The 26,394-nt window shown below is 48.4% G+C and overlaps 1 protein-coding gene across 2 annotated transcripts in view; it reads left to right on the top strand.

Moving 5' to 3' along the window:
• RCCD1 (RCC1 domain containing 1) overlaps window positions 1–26,394 on the top strand; it is a 40,188-nt gene that overhangs the window by 1,144 nt on the left and 12,650 nt on the right. Inside the window, exons 2-7 of one of the 2 annotated variants that reach the window (XM_063925852.1) lie at window positions 1,360–1,578; window positions 3,452–3,605; window positions 3,685–3,806; window positions 17,770–17,847; window positions 17,926–18,069; window positions 18,847–18,876. In XM_063925852.1, the coding sequence (XP_063781922.1) occupies window positions 1,360–1,578; window positions 3,452–3,605; window positions 3,685–3,806; window positions 17,770–17,847; window positions 17,926–18,069; window positions 18,847–18,876 (747 nt within the window). The remainder of the gene's footprint in view (window positions 1–1,359; window positions 1,579–3,451; window positions 3,606–3,684; window positions 3,807–17,769; window positions 17,848–17,925; window positions 18,070–18,846; window positions 18,877–26,394) is intronic. The other variant, XM_063925853.1, reaches the window with a different exon arrangement.

Here is a 26,394-nt window from a genome sequence, read left to right as displayed (position 1 = left end):
ATATCTGCCAACCCTCCGTCACACCAACCAAGCATCCGATTAGTAAAGATATAGGGGTCTATTCATGAAACAGTGAAAAGCGTGGAGAAGTGAGCCTGTGCAGAAGTTGCCCATGGCAACCAGTCAGCTTTTTCATACAATTGTATAGTATGCAAATTATAAATTGTTATTTCAATGCTGATTGGTTGCCATGGACTTCTCCACTGGCTCACTTCACCCTTTTCACTGCTTCATGACTAGACCCCATACACGCTTACCAATAGCCGCTTGACCTCACCGCCGAATTTGAATTTGCCCACCCAGCAGGGACATCAGTGTCAGCGGGTCACCAGTACACACAGCCAGACATGTCGATATATCTGGCATAGGTTGTACTACAGGCCAGACGCAATATTTCTGTGAATGCGTTCACAGACATATCGGGTGTACACGCCCACTGATCTATCAACCAGTTTGTACTTCCTGCTGTTACTACACTGAGAAAATCTTGTCCACATAGCTATTGGTTACATCCTGGTTGAGCCCCAGACAGATTTACATAGACATCAGTGCAGGAGCTGGCTGGGCTTAGTATGTCCTGAGCTTAATAGCCCCACGGCTCTGTTTATTGGGAGAGAAGCTGTTAATTAAAGTATCATTTTAAGGGAACATCTCCTTTAAATGGCAATGTGGGTTTTCCTGTAATTTGGAAACCTGATGCACCTTGCTTAATACAATTATAGGTAATATCATGTGAATGTGGTACCCAAACAGAAGCACAATGTTGGTTTATGGACAGAATACACTTTATATTATGTAGCTATCCTGGCTTTCTTTTTTCAAGATGGTAAGAGTCTTATAGGGTGTGGATCATTAGGTCGACAATATTTAGGTCGACCATTATAGGTCGACAGGGTCAGAAGGTCGACATGTTCTAGGTCAAAAGGTGGACATGAGTTTTTTTATGTTTTTTTGGTGTCGTTTTCTTCGTAGAGTGACCGGGAACCCCAATTAGTGCACCGTGTCCCCTCGCATGGATCTCTCCGCTACCGCTTCGCTCGGCACAGGTTACCGTTCCAATCATAGTCCACGTGGATCGTTAAGTATGAAAAAGTAAAAAAAAAAAAATTATTTTATTTTAAAAACCTCATGTCGACCTTTTGACCTGTCGACCTAGAACATGTCGGCCTTCTGACCCTGTCGATCTAATGTGGTCAACAAAGCTACAGCGGTCGACCTAAACATTGTCGACCTAGACACTGTCGATTTTCAGACCGGATCCCGTCTTATACATGGCTTGCATAGAATGTCTGCTCATCTACAAAATGTTATTGGAATTGATGATATTTATATTTTTCTTTGACTTGTCTTGTGCTGCAGAGGATGGGTCGCTCCTACTCTCTGGACTCATCAGCGGTTGCCCAAAACAGCATCTCCGTGTCCAAGGCCTGGATTGTAGCGATATCCTCCCGTCAGAGAAATACCTTATTCTTCTACTGAGAGAACGGGCAGAATGCTGGGATATTAACACAATTGATGTTGAGGGGACGCTGCCAAAGGCCATGTGGAAAATGGAGCTACCTGTGGGACATGATGTTGGTAAATACATTTATACTCCTATACAGCTACATGCACTTCCATCTCCTATCTGATTTGATGAGATCCCTCTTGCATACAGCACCATGGGGCAGATGTATAAAGCTTGGAGAAGGGATAAAGTGACAAAGCAGTGATTAGTGGAAGGTGATAACGCACCAGCCAGTCAGCTCCTGTCATTTTTCAAATCCGTTATGATTGGCTGGTGCGTTATCACCTTGCACTTATCACTTCTTTATCCTTTCTCCAGACTTAATACATCTGCCCCATATTAATAAAAGAGCATACTATGACAGAGCCTATGAGTACATGTTTCAGTAACATAGCCAGGATAGAGGCAGCTTTATTTTCCTTCAGATTGTCCTAAAGAGACGAGATACGGCTTGCATGAAAGACTGGCGTAGTGACCAATATGAACTCCTGGATCTTAGGGGAAAGAATGATTTTGTCATTTTATGTTATACTAGTTACCAGCCCGTCAAAATGACGGAACAACATAACAGTAACAGAAAAAATGAGAACTACCTCAACTGCGCACAGCTTAAAAAGTCCACTTAGATGTCTTACACATTCAGGAATATGCCAGTCCGTAAAAAGAAAGGAGGTCGTCTTCCAATCTTTTTTCCTTAGTCCATTAGGTAGAGGATTTCCCTCTGGATTGATCCAATGTCCCTCAAAAAGAGAAATGGAAGAACAATATCGTGTAGTATGTCCTAGATTTAGGGGTGACTGGTCGTTCTAGATTTCGTGGTTTATCAAGATGGTTCGTACCGTACTCACGTCTAGAATGGAAGAGTTTTCACACATAAAGGTTTCTTTATGGGTCCAAACTTCTCCTAACTGGATGGAAGGCTGTTCGTACTCTTTCACTTCCTCCCAAAGTGGTACCCCAATGCGAGAGATAATGGAGAGAAGAACAGCCCGATTAATAGACCACAGTGGAGTCTATTCCACCAATCCCACTGATAGCCGGAGGAATAAACCAGCATACCATACTCATACTCAAAGAGTGTTCAATAAGCCCATAAAGGTATCTTTAACCGTAATTCATGCTAAGACAGATCAATGAATGTCGGACTATAAATGGGCAAGCGTACCCCACTTACAGTCTTCTAAATGGTGTCAAGCCTACATATGTCTATGTTGTATGGTGCTGAGTGACACCGGGGTTCTATGCAACTGCAGCCGCCGAGAGCGCAGTGGTTCACTATCTCTGTATTTCCAACATAACAGTAACGTCAGCACCAGCAGCTGTGTGCGCCTGAACGGAGCAACACTTGAATTGTTCTGTTGGACGCCATCTAGTGGCCACCGGAGCGCAAAACACTTGCATTTCCCCCCATAGAGGTGAGGAGCAACGTTAGCCTTTATTATAAAGCAGGGGTGGGAAACGTCCGGCCCGCGGACTGTATAAGGTAGGGGGCATTAGATTTCACAAGTTACCTAAACAACAGAAATATCCATAAACAAAGGTTGGAGATGGATCCAGAACCAACATATTGCAACTTGACTCACTCACCTTGATTTACCTACTATTTTAAGCAGGTTAGAAACATCTGTAGCGTTAAAAGACTGTTTTTACCTATAGATACCTGTATTATTCTGAATGGTTGGGATTTTTGTTGAGCATTATGTCAAACATTTACATTTAAAATGACCTGTGTGTAGCAGCTCTCCTCACTGTGACTGTAGGAGAAGCCATTATTACCAAGTAGCATCCATTGTTGCTTTTCCAGGTTTTTTTTTTTTTAAATCTTTCTGCATAATATGTTCCAGATTAAAATAAAAAATCCTATACTTATTTCATCATCTTTTAGTATTGTAGAAATTCAGTATAATGTACGAGAATTAACCATAATGTCTGTCATATTTACAGCTTTCCCATTGGTTGCCAAAGGACACGTATTCCCTCAGCCCCCGTTCTTCAGGGAGCTGCCAGCCACAGTCCGGGCCCAGAAGATGGCACTGGGGAATGAGCATGCGGTGCTCCTGACATCTGATGGGAAGGTGCTGACCTGGGGAGCAGGGAGGTATGACAGACACACCTGTCCTATTACAGACAGTGGCAGGAGACAACCTTGTACTTTACCTTTCTCCTTTGATTACCAGACATGGGCAACTTGGACATGAAGATGTGGAAGATGTATCAGAACCACGGATAGTGGAAGCTTTGCATGGTGTTTCAATGGGTGAAGTGGCAGCCGGTGGATGGCATACAGCCTGCATCAGTGGTAAATGATGTAATATATGGAATGAGTAAACACTGTGGGGGCAGTAGCTGAAATGCGCAACAAATGACCCATTACTTTAGTTGGGTTTAGCTGCTTTACACGGCTGAAGCCATCACTAATGGGCGCGATAAGCGTGATAACTAGCATCAATTCAATATCACCCCTGCAAACTCCAGTCACTAAAGAAGGGAGATCAGGCAGTGATATCAACTGAATTCCGTCCTGTATGTGTCACATGATTTTAATTATTGTTATTATTTAGGGTAGGGGTTCAGCAGGGCCGAAACTAGGATTTTGTCACCTGGGACAAGGCAGTAGTTTAGTGCCTGCACCCCCGTGTTTCTGCAACACATACTTCTAATAACACAGCACGTCTAGGACTACTGCACAAAGCATACCTCTGTAATAACACTGCACCTATAGAACTACAACACACACATCTAATAACACTGCTTTTCTAGCAGTACCACACATAAACCTAATAACACTGCACCTCTAGGACTATACCACACCACATTTTGCATGTTTATGGACAGACCTATAACCCGTGCTAACTACAGTATGTCACTCTATTGAGCTTTTTTCTTTTTTTTGCTTGCAAAGCCTGACAAAACGTGCTTTAACATGATGCATACACATGTAGATGACTTGCCTAACCTGACATGCAAATGGTGACGCTAGACAAAATAGATGTAGTCACAAGTTGGTCTCACTATGCAGATTATTACCACACACACACACACACACACACACACACACACACACACACACACACACACACACTCCTGGAATGTGGGCTGAACAGAGCAGCCATGGAACATGTATCGCCCAGACAGCGTTGGCTTCAGCAATGATACATGCAAGCGGTTATTTGCTTTACAATATTGCAAGCTGGGGCTTAATTATCACCTTGAAACCACATAAAAAAATGTAGTTGTAGTTCTAACAATCTCCATTACCCACCTAAGAATGTAGAAAACAGTCAGTTGGACATTAGCACTGAATCCCTGGCCAACTTGCGAGCACTGAGTGACACTGCTGTAGTGGTGACTGATGGTCCCCTGTGCCCAGCATTAATTACATTGCATTATCACTGAAAAACACACTCATATAAACACATCCTGGCAAATGTCAGAATCATTTATAGCAGGCATGCCCAACCTGTGGCTCTCCAGCTATTGTGAAACTACAAGTCCCAGCATGCCCTGCCACATTTTTGCTATAAGGAATTCTAAAACTGTGGCAGGGCATGCTGGGACTTGTAGTTTCACAATAGCTGGAGAGCACAGGTTGGTCAGGTATGATTTATAGATTTAAATCAGAATAGCACTGTACAACAGTTTTGTTTACACACTGTTCTGCTGCCCCACTTACCTATACTGTATATACCAATACATGCATCATAATGCTAACATAGAAACATGCAAATAACACATTTTATACAGTAGCTGCAAGAAGACACAGGAGAGGTGCAGAGACTGTATCAGTATAGATTAGAAGCAGGGACCTATATATATATACTCCATTCCCTCCACTGTCTTCATCACTCCCTGCACCAGCATATCTGTTTGGGACCATGCAGCCCTCATTCATCTATTTCAGCCTCCAGCGGAATGGTTAGAGGGAGGAGCGATCATGGACACAGATTGTCAGCTAACATCTCACTTACCACCAGTCACACGAGCCCAGCCAAGATGCCACAGGCTATCCCTCACAGCATGCAGCACCCAGCCCAAGCCACCTCCTCTTCTCATCTGGGAGGCGGCGCTTGCTTCCCTGAGCTTGGCTGGGAGAGAAGGAAAGGGAGGAGACACTGAGACAGTAGGGGACGCGACTCCGGGAGCCGGGCTTGCTGCACAGTGATAGCACAGGGCATGTCAGACATATCATTGATTCTGCTGTGACCAGCCCATTTCCAAAAGCAGGGGAAACACAGTGGCTGATAGGATCCACGGCCTGCGCAGCAACGGCATCTAATGAGTCAGAGTGACTTATTACAGTGCAGAGGCTGCGAATCTCTTCATTGCGGTGGGCACTGGTGCTATGCACCGGATGCACTGCCTCTAGTTCTGCCAGAGACGGGAACCCTGGCCTGATGGCGGCCATGTTGGAGAGTGTGTGTCTCAGCGCCCCTCAGACCTGGGCGCCCGGGGGTACACTCGTTTGAAAGAGGGCAGTCCCTGCTTTCAAACAGTGTGCCCACATAAAAGCACTGATCACCAGACATGAAATGCCTGTACTACAGAAAAATAATGTATGCCAGGCATAGGGGAAGATCTCCCCAACCTGGCTACAAATAATAAAGGGGCACCCATTTTAGAAAAAGGAGTGTCCCCTCTTTCAAATGTTGGGCCCCTTAGTACTTCTGATCACTAGGGAATGTTACTTCATGCTACTTGTTTTCCCTATATGGAATGGGGTGAAGGGCATAACCCGATAATGCCACAGGCAACCGAATGGGCACCAGTATTTGAAATTTGACAATATTTGAAAGCAGGACGAGAAAACAGAATTTCTCTGACGTCCTAAGTGGATGCTGGGGACTCCGTCAGGACCATGGGGAATAGCGGCTCCGCAGGAGACAGGGCACAAAAGTAAAAGCTTTAGGATCAGGTGGTGTGCACTGGCTCCTCCCCCTATGACCCTCCTCCAAGCCTCAGTTAGGTTTTTGTGCCCGGCCGAGAAGGGTGCAATCTAGGTGGCTCTCCTAAAGAGCTGCTTAGAGTAAAAGTTTTGTTAGGTTTTTTATTTTCAGTGAGTCCTGCTGGCAACAGGCTCACTGCAACGAGGGACTTAGGGGAGAAGAAGTGAACTCACCTGCGTGCAGGATGGATTGGCTTCTTAGGCTACTGGACACTAGCTCCAGAGGGACGATCACAGGTACAGCCTGGATGGGTCACCGGAGCCGCGCCGCCGACCCCCTTGCAGATGCTGAAGAGAGAAGAGGTCCAGAAATCGGCGGCTGAAGACTTCTCAGTCTTCATGAGGTAGCACACAGCACTGCAGCTGTGCGCCATTGCTCTCAGCACACTTCACACCAACGGTCACTGAGGGTGCAGGGCGCTTGGGGGGGCGCCCTGGGCAGCAATGAAAGTACCTATGCTGGCTAAAAATACATCACATATAGCCCCTGGGGCTATATGGATGTATTTAACCCCTGCCAGGTTGTCAGAAAAACGGGAGAAGAAGCCCGCCGAAAAGGGGGCGGGGCCTATTCTCCTCAGCACACGGCGCCATTTTCCTACACAGCTCCGCTGCTAGGAAGACTCCCAGGCTCTCCCCTGCACTGCACTACAGAAACAGGGTTAAAACAGAGAGGGGGGGCACTTATTTGGCGATATTATTATATATTAAGATGCTATAAGGGAAAACACTTATATAAGGTTGTCCCTGTATAATATAGCGTTTTGGTGTGTGCTGGCAAACTCTCCCTCTGTCTCCCCAAAGGGCTAGTGGGGTCCTGTCCTCTATCAGAGCATTCCCTGTGTGTGTGCTGTGTGTCGGTACGTGTGTGTCAACATGTATGAGGACGATGTTGGTGAGGAGGCGGAGCAATTGCCTGTAATGGTGATGTCACTCTCTAGGGAGTCGACACCGGAATGGATGGCTTATTTAGGGAATTACGTGATAATGTCAACACGCTGCAAGGTCGGTTGACGACATGAGACGGCCGGCAAACCAATTAGTACCTGTCCAGGCGTCTCAAACACCGTCAGGGGCTTTAAAACGCCCATTTACCTCAGTCGGTCGACACAGACACGGACACTGACTCCAGTGTCGACGGTGAAGAAACAAACGTATTTTCCATTTGGGCCACACGTTACATGTTAAGGGCAATGAAGGAGGTGTTACATATTTCTGATACTACAAGTACCACAAAAGAGGGTATTATGTGGGGTGTGAAAAAACTACCTGTAGTTTTTCCTGAATCAGATAAATTAAATGAAGTGTGTGATGATGCGTGGGTTTCCCCCGATAGAAAATTATTGGCGTTATACCCTTTCCCGCCAGAAGTTAGGGCGCGTTGGGAAACACCCCTTAGGGTGGATAAGGCGCTCACACGCTTATCAAAACAAGTGGCGTTACCGTCTCCAGATACGGCCGCCCTCAAGGAGCCAGCTGATAGGAGGCTGGAAAATATCCTAAAAAGTATATACACACATACTGGTGTTATACTGCGACCAGCGATCGCCTCAGCCTGGATGTGCAGCGCTGGGGTGGCTTGGTCGGATTCCCTGACTGAAAATATTGATACCCTTGACAGGGACAGTATTTTATTGACTATAGAGCATTTAAAGGATGCATTTCTATATATGCGAGATGCACAGAGGGATATTTGCACTCTGGCATCAAGAGTAAGTGCGATGTCCATATCTGCCAGAAGATGTTTATGGACACGACAGTGGTCAGGTGATGCAGATTCCAAACGGCACATGGAAGTATTGCCGTATAAAGGGGAGGAGTTATTTGGGGTCGGTCCATCGGACCTGGTGGCCACGGCAACAGCTGGAAAATCCACCTTTTTTTTACCCCAAGTCACATCTCAGCAGAAAAAGACACCGTCTTTTCAGCCTCAGTCCTTTCGTCCCCATAAGGGCAAGCAGGCAAAAGGCCAGTCATATCTGCCCAGGGATAGAGGAAAGGGAAGAAGACTGCAGCAGGCAGCCCATTCCCAGGAACAGAAGCCCTCCACCGCTTTTGCCAAGTCCTCAGCATGACGCTGGGGCCGTACAAGCGGACTCAGGTGCGGTGGGGGGTCGTCTCAAGAGTTTCAGCGCGCAGTGGGCTCACTCGCAAGTGGACCCCTGGATCCTACAAGTAGTATCCCAGGGGTACAGATTGGAAATTCGAGACGTCTCCCCCTCGCAGGTTCCTGAAGTCTGCTTTACCAACGTCTCCCTCCGACAGGGAGGCAGTATTGGAAACAATTCACAAGCTGTATTCCCAGCAGGTGATAATCAAAGTACCCCTCCTACAACAAGGAAAGGGGTATTATTCCACACTATATTGTGGTACTGAAGCCAGACGGCTCGGTGAGACCTATTCTAAATCTGAAATACAAAGGTTCAAATCAAGATGGAGTCACTCAGAGCAGTGATAGCGAACCAGGAAGAAGGGGACTATATGGTGTCCCTGGACATCAAGGATGCTTACCTCCATGTCCCAATTTGCCCTTCTCACCAAGGGTACCTCAGGTTCGTGGTACAAAACTGTCACTATCAGTTTCAGACGCTGCCGTTTGGATTGTCCACGGCACCCCGGGTCTTTACCAAGGTAATGGCCGAAATGATGATTCTTCTTCAAAGAAAAGGCGTCTTAATTATCCCTTACTTGGACGATCTCCTGATAAGGGCAAGGTCCAGAGAACAGTTGGAGGTCGGAGTAGCACTATCTCAAGTAGTTCTACGACAGCACGGGTGGATTCTAAATATTCCAAAATCGCAGCTGTCTCCGACGACACGTCTGCTGTTCCTAGGGATGATTCTGGACACAGTCCAGAAAAAGGTGTTTCTCCCGGAGGAGAAAGCCAGGGAGTTATCCGAGCTAGTCAGGAACCTCCTAAAACCAGGAAAAGTGTCAGTGCATCATTGCACAAGGGTCCTGGGAAAAATGGTGGCTTCTTACGAAGCGATTCCATTCGGCAGATTTCACGCAAGAACTTTTCACTGGGATCTGCTGGAAAAATGGTCCGGATCGCATCTTCAGATGCATCAGCGGATAACCCTGTCTCCAAGGACAAGGGTGTCTCTTCTGTGGTGGCTGCAGAGTGCTCATCTACTAAAGGGCCACAGATTCGGCATTCAGGACTGGGTCCTGGTGACCACGGATGCCAGCCTGAAAGGCTGGGGAGCAGTCACACAAGGAAAAAATTTCCAGGGAGTGTGATCAAGTCTGGAGACTTCTCTCCACATAAATATACTGGAGCTAAGAGCAATTTACAATGCTCTAAGCTTAGCAAGACCTCTGCTTCAAGGTCAGCCGGTATTGATCCAGTGGGACAACATCACGGCAGTCGCCCACGTAAACAGACAGGGCGGCACAAGAAGCAGGAGGGCAATGGCAGAAACTGCAAGGATTCTTCGCTGGGCGGAAAATCATGTGATAGCACTGTCAGCAGTGTTCATTCCGGGAGTGGACAACTGGGAAGCAGACTTCCTCAGCACGACCTCCACCCGGGAGAGTGGGGACTTCATCGGGAAGTCTTCCACATGATTGTGAACCGTTGGGAAAGACCAAAGGTGGACATGATGGCGTCCCGCCTGAACAAAAAACTGGTATTGCGCCAGGTCAAGAGACCCTCAGGCAATAGCTGTGGACGTTCTGGTAACACCGTGGGTGTACCAGTCGGTGTATGTGTTCCCTCCTCTGCTTCTCATAACCAAGGTACTGAGAATTATAAGACGTAGAGGAGTAAGAACTATACTCGTGGCTCCGGATTGGCCAAGAAGGACGTGGCACCCGGAACTTCAAGAAATGCTCACAGAGGACTCATGGCCTCTGCCGCTAAGAAGGGACTTGCTTCAGCAAGTACCATGTCTGTTCCAAGACTTACCGCGGCTGCGTTGACGGCATGGCGGTTGAACGCCGGATCCTAAGGGAAAAAGGCATTCCGGAAGAGGTCATTCCTACCCTGGTCAAAGCCAGGAAGGAGGTGACCGCACAACATTATCACCACATGTGGCGAAAATATGTTGCGTGGTGTGAGGCCAGGAAGGCCCCACGAAGAAATTTCAACTCGGTCGATTCCTGCATTTCCTGCAAACAGGAGTGTCTATGGGCCTCAAATTGGGTACCATTAAGGTTCAAATTTCGGCCCTGTCGATTTTCTTCCAGAAAGAATTGGCTTCAGTTCCTGAAGTCCAGAAGTTTGTCAAGGGAGTACTGCATATACAACCCCCTTTTGTGCCTCCAGTGGCACTGTGGGATCTCAACGTAGTTCTGGGATTCCTCAAATCACATTGGTTTAAACCGCTCAAATCTGTGGATTTGAAATATCTCACATGGAAAGTGACCATGATGTTGGCCCTGGCCTCGGCCAGGCGAGTGTCAGAATGGGCGGCTTTGTCTCACAAAAGCCCATATCTGATTGTCCATTCGGACAGGGCAGAGCTGCGGACTCGTCCCCAGTTTCTCCCTAAGGTGGTGTCAGCGTTTCACCTGAACCAGCTTATTGTGGTACCTGCGGCTACTAGGGACTTGGAGGACTCCAAGTTGCTAGATGTTGTCAGGGCCCTGAAAATATCGGTTTCCAGGACGGCTGGAGTCAGGAAAACTGACTTGCTGTTATCCTGTATGCACCCAACAAACTGGGTGCTTTTGCTTCTAAGCAGACGATTGCTAGTTGGATGTGTAGTACAATTCAGCTTGCACATTCTGTGGCAGGCCTGCCACAGCCAAAATATGTAAATGCCCATTCCACAAGGAAGGGGGCTCATCTTGGGCGGCTGCCCGAGGGGTCTCGGCTTTACAACTTTGCCGAGCTGCTACTTGGTCAGGGGCACACCCTGGCTGAGGAGGACCTGGAGTTCTCTCACTCGGTGCTGCAGAGTCATCCGCACTCTCCCGCCCGTTTGGGAGCTTTGGTATAATCCCCATGGTCCTGACGGAGTCCCTAGCATCCACTTAGGACGTCAGAGAAAATAAGAATTTACTTACCGATAATTCTATTTCTCGTAGTCCGTAGTGGATGCTGGGCGCCCATCCCAAGTGCGGATTGTCTGCAATACTTGTACATAGTTATTGTTACAAAAATCGGGTTATTATTGTTGTGAGTTATCTTTTCAGAGGCTCCGCTGTTATCATGCTGTTAACTGGGTTCAGATCACAGGTTGTACAGTGTGATTGGTGTGGCTGGTATGAGTCTTACCCGGGATTCAAAATCCTTCCTTATTGTGTACGCTCGTCCGGGCACAGTATCCTAACTGAGGCTTGGAGGAGGGTCATAGGGGGAGGAGCCAGTGCACACCACCTGATCCTAAAGCTTTTACTTTTGTGCCCTGTCTCCTGCGGAGCCGCTATTCCCCATGGTCCTGACGGAGTCCCCAGCATCCACTACGGACTACGAGAAATAGAATTATCGGTAAGTAAATTCTTATTTTTTTTGTGTATGTGACCCATCATGCCCATAATTACAGTTGTAAATATGGGGTCAAACCACACACACGAGTGCAACTTATGTTTGTGCAGTTCTGCAACACATGCGACGGCACACCTGCACACAGCTAATACCCTCCCCCTGTAGGCGGCCACTACCTGATCGCAGGGATGCAAAAAAATAAGATTTTACTTACCGATAAATCTATTTCTCGTAGTCCGTAGTGGATGCTGGGGACTCCGTCAGGACCATGGGGAATAGCGGCTCCGCAGGAGACAGGGCACAAAAGTAAAAGCTTTAGGATCAGGTGGTGTGCACTGGCTCCTCCCCCTATGACCCTCCTCCAAGCCTCAGTTAGGATACTGTGCCCGGACGAGCGTACACAATAAGGAAGGATTTTGAATCCCGGGTAAGACTCCTACCAGCCACACCAATCACACTGTACAACCTGTGATCTGAACCCAGTTAACAGCATGATAACAGCGGAGCCTCTGAAAAGATGGCTCACAACAATAATAACCCGATTTTTGTAACAATAACTATGTACAAGTATTGCAGACAATCCGCACTTGGGATGGGCGCCCAGCATCCACTACGGACTACGAGAAATAGATTTATCGGTAAGTAAAATCTTATTTTCTCTGACGTCCTAGTGGATGCTGGGGACTCCGTCAGGACCATGGGGATTATACCAAAGCTCCCAAACGGGCGGGAGAGTGCGGATGACTCTGCAGCACCGAATGAGAGAACTCCAGGTCCTCTTTAGCCAGGGTATCAAATTTGTAGAATTTTACAAACGTGTTCTCCCCCGACCACGTAGCTGCTCGGCAGAGTTGTAATGCCGAGACCCCTCGGGCAGCCGCCCAGGATGAGCCCACCTTCCTTGTGGAATGGGCCTTGACAGATTTAGGCTGTGGCAGGCCTGCTACAGAATGTGCAAGTTGAAATGTGCTACAAATCCAACGAGCAATCGTCTGCTTAGAAGCAAGAGCACCCAGTTTGTTGGGTGCATACAGGATAACAGCGAGTCAGTTTTCCTGACTCCAGCCGTCCTGGAAACCTATATTTTCAGGGCCCTGACAACATCTAGCAACTTGGGGTCCTCCAAGTCCCTAGTAGCCGCAGGTACCACAATAAGCTGGTTCAGGTGAAACGCTGACACCACCTTAGGAAGAAACTGGGGACGAGTCCGCAGTTCTGCCCTGTCCGAATGGACAATCAGATATGGCTTTTGTGAGACAAAGCCGCCAATTCTGACACTCGCCTGGCCGAGGCCAGGGCCAACAGCATGGTCACTTTCCATGTGAGATATTTCAAATCCACAGATTTGAGCGGTTTAAAATGTGATTTGAGGAATCCCAGAACTACGTTGAGATCCCACAGTGCCACTGGAGGCACAAAAAGGGGGTTGTATATGCAATACTCCCTTGACAAACTTCTGGACTTCAGGAACTGAAGCCAATTCTTTCTGGAAGAAAATTTACAGGGCCGAAATTTGAACCTTAATGGACCCCAATTTGAGGCCCATAGACACTCCTGTTTGCAGGAAATGCAGGAATCGACCGAGTTGAAATTTCTTCGTGGGGCCTTCCTGGCCTCACACCACGCAACATATTTTTGCCACATGTGGTGATAATGTTTTGCGGTCACCTCCTTCCTGGCTTTGACCAGGGTAGGAATGACCTCTTCCGGAATGCCTTTTTCCCTTAGGATCTGGCGTTCCACCGCCATGCCGTCAAACGCAGCCGCGGTAAGTCTTGGAACAGACCTGGTACTTGCTGAAGCAAGTCCCTTCTTAGCGGCAGAGGCCATGAGTCCTCTGTGAGCATTTCTTGAAGTTCCGGGTGCCACGTCCTTCTTGGCCAATCCGGAGCCACGAGTATAGTTCTTACTCCTCTACGTCTTATAATTCTCAGTACCTTGGTTATGAGAAGCAGAGGAGGGAACACATACACCGACTGGTACACTCACGGTGTTACCAGAACGTCCACAGATATTGCTTGAGGGTCTCTTGACCTGGCGCAATACCTGTCCAGTTTTTTGTTCAGGCGGGACGCCATCATGTCCACCTTTGGTCTTTCCCAACGGTTCACAATCATGTGGAATACTTCCCGATGAAGTCCCCACTCTCCCGGGTGGAGGTCGTGCCTGCTGAGGAAGTCTGCTTCCCAGTTGTCCACTCCCGGAATGAACACTGCTGACAGTGCTATCACATGATTTTTCGCCCAGCGAAGAATCCTTGCAGTTTCTGCCATTGCCCTCCTGCTTCTTGTGCCGCCCTGTCTGTTTACGTGGGCGACTGCCGTGATGTTGTCCCACTGGATCAATACCGGCTGACCTTGAAGCAGAGGTCTTGCTAAGCTTAGAACATTGTAAATTGCCCTTAACTCCAGTATATTTATGTGGAGAGAAGTCTCCAGACTTGATCACACTCCCTGGAAATTTTTTCCCTGTGTGACTGCTCCCCAGCCTCTCAGGCTGGCATCCGTGGTCACCAGGACCCAGTCCTGAATGCCGAGTCTGCGGCCCTTTAGTAGATGAGCACTCTGCAGCCACCGCAGAAGAAACACCCTTGTCCTTGGAGACAGGGTTATCCGCTGATGCATCTGAAGATGCGATCCGGACCATTTTTCCAGCAGATCCCACTGAAAAGTTCTTGCGTGAAATCTACCGAATGGAATCGCTTCGTAAGAAGCCACCATTTTTCCCAGGACCCTTGTGCAATGATGCACTGACACTTTTCCTGGTTTTAGGAGGTTCCTGACTAGCTCGGATAACTCCCTGGCTTTCTTCTCCGGGAGAAACACCTTTTTCTGGACTGTGTCCAGAATCATCCCTAGGAACAGCAGACGTGTCGTCGGAAACAGCTGCGGTTTTGGAATATTTAGAATCCACCCGTGCTGTCGTAGAACTACTTGAGATAGTGCTACTCCGACCTCCAACTGTTCTCTGGACCTTGCCCCTATCAGGAGATCGTCCATTTTCTTTGAAGAAGAATCATCATTTCGGCCATTACCTTGGTAAGGACCCGGGGTGCCGTGGACAATCCAACCGGCAGCGTCTGAAACTGATAGTGACAGTTCTGTACCACGAACCTGAGGTACCCTTGGTGAGAAGGGCAAATTGGGACATGGAGGTAAGCATCCCTGATGTCCCGGGACACCATATAGTCCCCTTCTTCCTGGTTCGCTATCACTGCTCTGAGTGACTCCATCTTGATTTGAACCTTTGTATGTAAGTGTTCAACTATTTCAGATTTAGAATAGGTCTCACCGAGCCGTCTGGCTTCAGTACCACAATATAGTGTGGAATAATACCCCTTTCCTTGTTGTAGGAGGGGTACTTTGATTATCACCTGCTGGGAATACAGCTTGTGAATTGTTTCCACTACTGCCTCCCTGTCGGAGGGAGACGTTGGTAAAGCAGACTTCAGGAACCTGCGAGGGGGAGACGTCTCGAATTTCCAATCTGTACCCCTGGGATACTACTTGTAGGATCCAGGGGTCCACTTGCGAGTGAGCCCACTGCGTGCTGAAACTCTTGAGACGACCTCCCCCACCGCACCCGAGTCCGCTTGTACGGCCCCAGCGTCATGCTGAGGACTTGGCAGAAGCGGTGGAGGGCTTCTGTTTCTGGGAATGGGCTGCCTGCTGCAGTCTTCTTCCCTTTCCTCTATCCCATGGCAGATATGACTGGCCTTTTGCCCGCTTGCCCTTATGGGGACGAAAGGACTGAGGCTGAAAAGACGTTGTCTTTTTCTCCTTTATACGGCAATACTTCCATGTGCCGTTTGGAATCTGCATCACCTGACCACTGTCGTGTACATAAACAACTTCTGGCAGATATGGACATCGCACTTACTCTTGATGCCAGAGTGCAAATATCCCTCTGTGCATCTCGCATATATAGAAATGCATCCTTTAAATGCTCTATAGTCAATAAAATACTGTCCCTGTCAAGGGTATCAATATTTTCAGTCAGGGAATCCGACCAAGCCACCCCAGCGCTGCACATCCAGGCTGAGGCGATCGCTGGTCGCAGTATAACACCAGTATGTGTGTATATACTTTTTAGGATATTTTCCAGCCTCCTATCAGCTGGCTCCTTGAGGGCGGCCCTATCTGGAGACGGTACCGCCACTTGTTTTGATAAGCGTGTGAGCGCCTTATCCACCCTAAGGGGTGTTTCCCAACGCGCCCTAACTTCTGGCGGGAAAGGGTATACCGCCAATAATTTTCTATCGGTGGAAACCCACGCATCATCACACACTTCATTTAATTTATCTGATTCAGGAAAAACTACAGGTAGTTTTTTTACACTCCACATAATACCCTTTTTTGTGGTACTTGTAGTATCAGAAATATGTAACACCTCCTTCATTTCCCTTAACAAGTAACGTGTGGCCCTAAAGGAAAATACGTTTGTTTCTTCACCGTCGACACTGGAGTCAGTGTCCGTTGCTGTGTCTGTGTCGACCGACTGAGGTAAAAGGACGTTTTAACGCCCCTGACGGTGTTTGAGACGCCTGGACAGGTACTAATTGGTTTGCCGGCCGTCTCATGTCGTCAACCGACCTTGCAGCGTGTTGACATTATCACGTAATTCCTTAAATAAGCCATCCATTCCGGTGTCGACTCCCTAGAGAGTGACATCACCATTACAGGCAATTGCTCCGCCTCCTCACCAACATCGTCCTCATACATGTCGACACACACGTACCGACACACAGCACACACACAGGGAATGCTCTGATAGAGGACAGGACCCCACTAGCCCTTTGGGGAGACAGAGGGAGAGTTTGCCAGCACACACCAAAAACGCTATAATTATACAGGGACAACCTTTATATAAGTGTTTTTCCCTTATAGCATTTTAATATATATAGTCATATCGCCAAATAAGTGCCCCCCCTCTCTGTTTTAACCCTGTTTCTGTAGTGCAGTGCAGGGGAGAGCCTGGGAGCCTTCCCACCAGCATTTCTGTGAGGGAAAATGGCGCTGTGTGCTGAGGAGAATAGGCCCCGCCCCCTTTTCGGCGGGCTTCTTCTCCCGTTTTTCTGAGACCTGGCAGGGGTTAAATACATCCATATAGCCCCCAGGGGCTATATGTGATGTATTTTTAGCCAGAATAAGGTACTATCATTGCTGCCCAGGGCGCCCCCCCCAGCGCCCTGCACCCTCAGTGACCGCTGCTATGAAGTGTGCTGACAACAATGGCGCACAGCTGCAGTGCTGTGCGCTACCTTATGAAGACTGAAAAGTCTTCTGCCGCCGGTTTCTGGACCTCTTCACTTTTCGGCATCTGCAAGGGGGTCGGCGGCGCGGCTCCGGGACGAACCCCAGGGTGAGACCTGTGTTCCGACTCCCTCTGGAGCTAATGGTGTCCAGTAGCCTAAGAAGCCAATCCATCCTGCACGCAGGTGAGTTCACTTCTCTCCCCTAAGTCCCTCGATGCAGTGAGCCTGTTGCCAGCAGGACTCACTGAAAATAAAAAACCTAACAAAACTTTTACTCTAAGCAGCTCTTTAGGAGAGCCACCTAGATTGCACCCTTCTCGGCCGGGCACAAAAATCTAACTGAGGCTTGGAGGAGGGTCATAAGGGGAGGAGCCAGTGCACACCACCTGATCCTAAAGCTTTTACTTTTGTGCCCTGTCTCCTGCGGAGCCGCTATTCCCCATGGTCCTGACGGAGTCCCCAGCATCCACTAGGACGTCAGAGAAACACACCCTAGCGATCAGGTCTGAATTACCCCCTATATGAACAACATCTGTGCATGTGACATACATTAAGTAGACTATAGAAAAACAATTTTCTGCAATATGAAATGAACTATGGTTTTGATTTAAAAACCTTATTGCCTCATCCAGAAGGTGGAGATATTTATTGCTGGGGATGGAATGAGTCTGGACAACTTGGACTTCCTTCAAGGACATTAGGGCAAGAACGTAAGCCTGTTTATTATTCCTTCCTGTGACTGTAAGGATTAGTACATAGCATGCTAATGCCAGTTGTCCTTTGCTCAGGGATGAACTCCGGAGAGGAATCTGCTGCAGTCGGAGATGGTGAATTTATTGCAATTCAGTCTTTCCCAGCTTTAATTGATTTACCACAAGATACCGAAGCATCAAAGATCAGCTGTGGATCCCGCCACACAGCCACTGTGACACGTAAGGATATGTATAAGTACATTCTTCTAAATTAGCAAAACTGCAACTGATGCGGGTTCAATGTTCGTAATATGCCAGCACTGTATGGGCTGTAACACACGCTCCGGTTTTTCCTGGCTGGCAAAAAGCCGGACAAACTTTGTCCGGCTTTTTGCCATCCGTGAGTGTTTTTCACACACAACGGCTTTAAGCCGTGTGTAATGCTGTGCGCATGCGCAGCAGCAGCGGCGGTGGCTAAAAAAACCGTTGTGTGTGTGAAAGCTCCCCTTCACACACATGGTCCACTGCCTACAAAGACGGTACGCCCCCGGCCCGGCAGCCAGACCTTCCAGTGGATATTTCCGGCTGCAACCCGGCATCCGTGCCGGGGCCGTGCCGTGTGAAAAGACCCTAACCCTTACACTGTTAATTACAATACCAGCACGGGAAAAAGCCATCCGGCTTTTTCCCAGCTGGCAAAAGCCGCCGCGTGTGGTACAGCCCTATAAGTATATTTTCTCTTATGCCTCAATTCAGATGTGAGTTGAAGACCCAAATCATTAAATAGAACTCTAACAGGGCATACTTACATTGCTCCTGTAATAATCACACGCAGACAGCCATTTTGTGGCATCAGCTACTGTGCATGAGAATACAGCATGTCTTTTGATTGAGACCAAGATATAATACTGATAGGTAATGGGCACAATTTTAATATAGATGCAGGAATTTGTCTACAGTTGTTGTAGTTTGAGAACTGCCTGCACTTGTTTATACGCTTTCCCTTTCTGGCTGCAGGTAATGGTGAGCTGTATACCTGGGGATGGGGTAAGTAAGGGCGGAGCCTGTATTTCCAGTTTTTAACTAGGAAATACAGATTGTATTCTGGCAAACACTCTGAGACATGTAAGAATTTAGACAGGAAAGCAAAAATTAGCAGTACTATGGAGGGGATTCAGGATAATTTATTCTGATGAGTAGCCACCGCCAGGAGGTACCTGTCCTCAGTACACCATGGTCCAAATGTAAGAGCCCAATTTGCTTGTTCCTTTAACTCTAGCAGCTATCAGTTATAAGGCAAAACTAGGTTGGTTATTATTAATATCCTTTATATGGCGCCACAAGGGTTCCGCAGCGCCCACTTACAGAGTACATAAACAATCAAAACAGGAAACAAGCGACTTACAGTTAAAGACAATCTTGCCTATGTGTGAATTAGACAAGGGACAGAATAGTCGTTGCAGTTGGAAGAGCCATGGCTCTTGTATAGGACAGATTTAGAATTTATGGCTTGGAATACAAAACATTGGTCACCACTTTCATCTGTTTATAAGCCGGGTGTGTGCTACCTACTCATACTCTAATTAATACTTTACTTTTCTGGCGTCTTAAGTTCTGTTTGCTGATAATACAGTATAATAAGATTTTACTTACCGATAAATCTATTTCTCGTAGTCCGTAGTGGATGCTGGGGACTCCGTCAGGACCATGGGGAATAGCGGCTCCGCAGGAGACAGGGCACAAAAGTAAAAGCTTTAGGATCAGGTGGTGTGCACTGGCTCCTCCCCCTATGACCCTCCTCCAAGCCTCAGTTAGGATACTGTGCCCGGACGAGCGTACACAATAAGGAAGGATTTTTGAATCCCGGGTAAGACTCATACCAGCCACACCAATCACACTGTACAACCTGTGATCTGAACCCAGTTAACAGCATGATAACAGCGGAGCCTCTGAAAAGATGGCTCACAACAATAATAACCCGATTTTTTGTACCAATAACTATGTACAAGTATTGCAGACAATCCGCACTTGGGATGGGCGCCCAGCATCCACTACGGACTACGAGAAATAGATTTATCGGTAAGTAAAATCTTATTTTCTCTAACGTCCTAGTGGATGCTGGGGACTCCGTCAGGACCATGGGGATTATACCAAAGCTCCCAAACAGGCGGGAGAGTGCGGATGACTCTGCAGCACCGAATGAGAGAACTCCAGGTCCTCTTTAGCCAGGGTATCAAATTTGTAGAATTTTACAAACGTGTTCTCCCCCCGACCACGTAGCTGCTCGGCAGAGTTGTAATGCCGAGACCCCTCGGGCAGCCGCCCAGGATGAGCCCACCTTCCTTGTGGAATGGGCATTTACATATTTTGGCTGTGGCAGGCCTGCCACAGAATGTGCAAGCTGAATTGTACTACACATCCAACTAGCAATCGTCTGCTTAGAAGCAAGAGCACCCAGTTTTTTTTTTGTTTTTTTTTTGGGTGCCTACAGGATAACCGCAAGTCAGTTTTCCTGACTCCAGCCGTCCTGGAAACCGATATTTTCAGGGCCCTGACAACATCTAGCAACTTGGAGTCCTCCAAGTCCCTAGTAGCCGCAGGTACCACAATAAGCTGGTTCAGGTGAAACGCTGACCCCACCTTAGGGAGAAACTGGGGACGAGTCCGCAGCTCTGCCCTGTCCGAATGGACAATCAGATATGGGCTTTTGTGAGACAAAGCCGCCAATGCTGACACTCGCCTGGCCGAGGCCAGGGCCAACATCATGGTCACTTTCCATGTGAGATATTTCAAATCCACAGATTTGAGCGGTTTAAACCAATGTGATTTGAGGAATCCCAGCACTACGTTGAGATCCCACAGTGCCACTGGAGGCACAAAAGGGGGTTGAATATGCAGTACTCCCTTGACAAACTTCTGGACTTCAGGAACTGAAGCCAATTCTTTCTGGAAGAAAATCGACAGGGCCGAAATTTGAACCTTAATGGACCCCAATCTGAGGCCCATAGACACTCCTGTTTGCAGGAAATGCAGGAATCGACAGAGTTGAAATTTCTTCGTGGAGCTTTCCTGGCCTCACACCACGCAACATATTTTCGCCACATGTGGTGATAATGTTGTGCGGTCACGTCCTTCCTGGCTTTGACCAGGGTAGGAATGACCTCTTCCGGAATGCCTTTTTCCCTTAGGATCCGGCGTTCAACCGCCATGCCGTCAAACGCAGCCGCGGTAAGTCTTGGAACAGACATGGTACGTGCTGAAACAAGTCCCTTCTTAGCGGCAGAGGTCATGAGTCCTCTGTGAGTATCTCTTGAAGATCCGGGTACCAAGTCCTTCTTGGCCAATCCGGAGCCACGAGTATAGTTCTTACTCCTCTACGTCTTATAATTCTCAATACCTTGGGTATGAGAAGCAGAGGAGGAAACACATACACCGACTGGTACGCCCACGGTGTTACCAGAACGTCCACAGCTATTGCCTGAAAGTCTCTTGACCTGGCGCAATACCTGTCCAGTTTTTTGTTCAGGCGGGACGCCATCATGTACACCTTTGGTCTTTCCCAACGGTTCACAATCATGTGGAAAACTTCCCGATGAAGTCCCCACTCTCCCGGGTGGAGGTCGTGCCTGCTGAGGAAGTCTGCTTCCCAATTGTCCACTCCCGGAATGAACACTGCTGACAGTGCTATCACATGATTTTCCGCCCAGCGAAGAATCCTTGCAGTTTTTGCCATTGCCCTCCTGCTTCTTGTGCCGCCCTGTCTGTTTACGTGGGCGACTGCCGTGATGTTGTCCCACTGGATCAATACCGGCTGACCTTGAAGCAGAGGTCTTGCTAAGCTTAGAGCATTATAAATTGCCCTTAGCTCCAGTATATTTATGTGGAGAAAAGTCTCCAGACTTGATCACACTCCCTGGAAAAAAAATTTTTCCTGTGTGACTGCTCCCCAGCCTCTCAGGCTGGCCTCCGTGGTCACCAGCATCCAATCCTGAATGCCGAATCTGCGGCCCTCTAGAAGATGAGCACTCTGTAACCACCACAGGAGAGACACCCTTGTCCTTGGAGATAGGGTTATCCGCTGATGCATCTGAAGATGCGATCCGGACCATTTGTCCAGCAGATCCCACTGAAAAGTTCTTGCGTGGAATCTGCCGAATGGAATCGCTTCGTAATAAGCCACTATTTTTCCCAGGACTCTTGTGCAATGATGCACTGACACTTTTCCTGGTTTTAGGAGGTTCCTGACTAGCTCGGATAACTCCCTGGCTTTCTCCTCCGGGAGAAACACCTTTTTCTGGACTGTGTCCAGAATCATCCCTAGGAACAGCAGACGTGTCGTCGGAAACAACTGCGGTTTTGGAATATTTAGAATCCACCCGTGCTGTCGTAGAACTACTTGAGATAGTGCTAATCCGACCTCCAACTGTTCTCTGGACCTTGCTCTTATCAGGAGGTCGTCCATTTTCTTCGAAGAAGAATCATCATTTCGGGCATTACCTTGGTAAAGACCCGGAGTGCCGTGGACAATCCAACCGGCAGCGTCTGAAACTGATAGTGACAGTTCTGTACCACGAACCTGAGATACCCTTGGTGAGAAGGGCAAATTGGGACATGGAGGTAAGCATCCCTGATGTCCCGGGACACCATATAGTCCCCTTCTACCTGGTTCGCTATCACTGCTCTGAGTGACTCCATCTTGATTTGAACCTTTTTAAGTGTTCAAATATTTCAGATTTAGAATAGGTCTCACCGAGCCTTCTGGTTTCAGTACCACAATATAGTGTGGAATAATACCCCTTTCCTTGTTGTAGGAGGGGTACTTTGATTATCACCTGCTGGGAATACAGCTTGTGAATTGTTTCCAATACTGCCTCCCTGTCGGAGGGAGACGTTGGTAAAGCAGACTTCAGGAACCTGCGAGGGGAAACGTCTCGACTTTCCAATCTGTACCCCTGGGATACTACTTGTAGGATCCAGGGGTCCTGTACGGCTCCAGCGTCATGCTGAGAACTTGGCAGAAGCGGTGGAAGGCTTCTGTTCCTGGGAATGGGCTGCCTGCTGCAGTCTTCTTCCCTTTCCTCTATCCCTGGGCAGATATGCTTATGGGGACGAAAGGACTGAGGCTGAAAAGACGGTGTCTTTTTCTGCATAGATGTGACTTAGGGTAAAAACGGTGGATTTCCCAGCAGTTGCCGTGGCCACCAGGTCCGATGGACCGACCCCAAATAACTCCTCCCCTTTATACGGCAATACATCTTTGTGCCGTTTGGAATCTGCATCACCTGACCACTGTCGTGTCCATAAACATCTTTTGGCAGATATGGACATCGCACTTACTCTTGATGCCAGAGTGCAAATATCCCTCTGTGCATCTCGCATATATAGAAATGCATTCTTTAAATGCTCTATAGTAAATAAAATACTGTCCCTGTCAAGGGTATCAATATTTTCAGTCAGGGAATCCGACCAAGCCACCCCCGCGCTGCACATCCAGGCTGAGGCGATCGCTGGTCGCAGTATAACACCAGTACGTGTGTATATACTTTTTAGGATATTTTCCAGCCTCCTATCAGCTGGCTCCTTGAGGGCGGCCGTATCTGGAGACGGTACCGCCACTTGTTTTGATAAGCGTGTGAGCGCCTTATCCACCCTAAGGGGTGTTTCCCAACGCGCCCTAACTTCTGGCGGGAAAGGGTATACCGCCAATAATTTTCTATCGGGGGAACCCCGCGCCTCATCACACACTTCATTTAATTTATCTGATTCAGGAAAAACTATAGGTAGTTTTTCCACACCCCACATAATACCCTTTTTTGTGGTACTTGTAGTATCAGAAATATGTAACACCTCCTTCATTGCCCTTAACAAGTAACGTGTGGCCCTAAAGGAAAATACGTTTGTTTCTTCACCGTCGACACTGGAGTCAGTGTCAGTGTCCGTGTCTGTGTCTGTGTCGACCGACTGAGGTAAAATGAGCATTATAACGTCCCTGACGGTGTTTTAGACGCCTGGACAGATACTAATATGTTTGCCGGCCGTCTCATGTCGTCAACCGACTTGCAGCGTGTTGACATTATCACGTAATTCCTTAAATAAGCCATCTATTCCGGTGTCGACTCCCTAGAGAGTGACATCACCATAACAGGCAATTTGCTCCGCCTCCCAAAATCGTCCTCATACATGTCGACACACACGTACCGACACACAGCACACACACAGGGAATGCTCTGATAGAGGACAGGACCCACTAGCCCTTTGGGGAGACAGAGGGAGAGTTTGCCAGCACACACCAAAAACGCTATAATTATACAGGGACAACCTTTATAGAAGTGCTTTTCCCTTATAGCATTTTAATATATGTAGTCATATCGCCAAATCAGTGCCCCCCCCTCTCTGTTTTAACCCTGTTTCTGTAGTGCAGTGCAGGGGAGAGCCTGGGAGCCTTCCCACCAGCATTTCTGTGAGGGAAAATGGCGCTGTGTGCTGAGAATAGGCCCCGCCCCCTTTTCGGCGGGCTTCTTCTCCCGTTTTTCTGAGACCTGGCAGGGGTTAAATACATCCATATAGCCCCCAGGGGCTATATGTGATGTATTTTTAGCCAGAATAAGGTACTATCATTGCTGCCCAGGGCGCCCCCCCCAGCGCCCTGCACCCTCAGTGACCGCTGCTATGAAGTGTGCTGACAACAATGGCGCACAGCTGCAGTGCTGTGCGCTACCTTATGAAGACTGAAGAGTCTTCTGCCGCCGTTTCTGGACCTTCACTTTTCGGCATCTGCAAGGGGGGTCGGCGGCGCGGCTCCGGGACGAACCCCAGGGTGAGACCTGTGTTCCGACTCCCTCTGGAGCTAATGGTGTCCAGTAGCCTAAGAAGCCAATCCATCCTGCACGCAGGTGAGTTCACTTCTCTCCCCTAAGTCCCTCGTAGCAGTGAGCCTGTTGCCAGCAGGACTCACTGAAAATAAAAAACCTAACAAACTTTTACTCTAAGCAGCTCTTTAGGAGAGCCACCTAGATTGCACCCTTCTCGGCCGGGCACAAAAATCTAACTGAGGCTTGGAGGAGGGTCATAGGGGGAGGAGCCAGTGCACACCACCTGATCCTAAAGCTTTTACTTTTGTGCCCTGTCTCCTGCGGAGCCGCTATTCCCCATGGTCCTGACGGAGTCCCCAGCATCCACTAGGACGTTAGAGAAAATACGTAAGCAAACAAACAAAGTGAACTGTAAAGGTCCATACACATTAGACGACGTCGCTCTGTGAGCGACGTCGTCTGATGTTTCCCCCTCCCGGGCCGGCGGCCGACTTTACACACTGAGCGATATGACCGCTCATATCGCTCAGTGACGTCACGCCTCCGCCAGCCCTGCATGCAGGTCGTGGAAGTCCAGATCCTGCATTCGTGCCCTACCGACAGCGACGATCGTTACCGACCCGCGGGGCCGCGCATCGATCGTCGCTGGCGGCATACACACTTGCCCATAAGATGAGCAGCGTCGCTCAGGGAGGGGGAGAATGAGCAACGTCTCTCATTTTATCAGCAAGTGTGTATGGACCTTAAGGCTGATTTATGCACATAATTCATTAGTTCACACAGGAGAACCTGATGGAATTATCTAGATGTATATTTCTCATACGCCCTAGAGGATGCTGGGGAAGCTTCAAGAACCATGGGGTATAGACCAGATCCGCAGGAGACATGGGCACTTTAAGACTTTAAAAGGGGTGTGAACTGGCTCCTCCCTCTATGCTCCTCCTCCAGACTCCAGTTAGATTATGTGCCCAGTGAGACTGGATGCACACTGAGGAGCTCTCCAGAGTTTCTCAGAAAAAAAGACTTTGTTAGGTTTATTATTTTCAGGGAGACCTGCTGGCAACAGGCTCCCTGCATCGTGGGACTGAGGGAAGAGGAGCAGACCTACTTCTGAGTTCAAAGGCTCTGCTTCTTAGGCTACTGGACACCACTAGCTCCAGAGGGTCCGATCACTTGGTACGCCTAGCTGCTCGTTCCCGGAGCCGCGCCGTCACCCCCCTTGCAGAGCCAGAAGATAGAAGCCGGGTGAGTATTTAGAAGATCAGAAGACTTCAGTGACGGCAGAAGACGGCTTTTGAGGTACCACGCATCGGCCGCGCTGCGCGCCATGCTCCCACATTCAGAACGGCACTGCAGGGTGCAGGGCGCAGGGGGGGCACCCTGGGCAGCATTAAGCCTCAATATTATCCACTGGCAAAAGAGTATAAAGTGCCTAGGCACTGATTACAGACCCACGCCAGTATAAAAAATAGGAAAATAAGCGGGACTGAAGGGGGCGTGGCTTAGCCCTCACAGCTCTGACCAGTGCCATTTTCTCTTCACAGAAGCTGCAGAGATGCTGAGCCTGGCCTCCGACACTACTGTGCAAGTAACAGGGTTCAAAACGGGGGGGGGCGCACAAGAGATTTGGTGCTAATTATTGTAAAGTGAAAGCGCTAGCAGGTCTGGGCAGTATTTTACTAGCTTCAGAACCGGGTCAGGCGCTGGGATGTGAGCTGGCAGAACTCCCTCTGTGTTTCTCTAACAGGCTTTG

The sequence above is a fragment of the Pseudophryne corroboree genome, chromosome 6, assembly GCF_028390025.1.
Source record: "Pseudophryne corroboree isolate aPseCor3 chromosome 6, aPseCor3.hap2, whole genome shotgun sequence".
Taxonomy (NCBI): domain Eukaryota; kingdom Metazoa; phylum Chordata; class Amphibia; order Anura; family Myobatrachidae; genus Pseudophryne; species Pseudophryne corroboree.
Note: the sequence above shows the minus strand (reverse complement) of the source record. Positions and strands in the feature narration are given on the sequence as shown.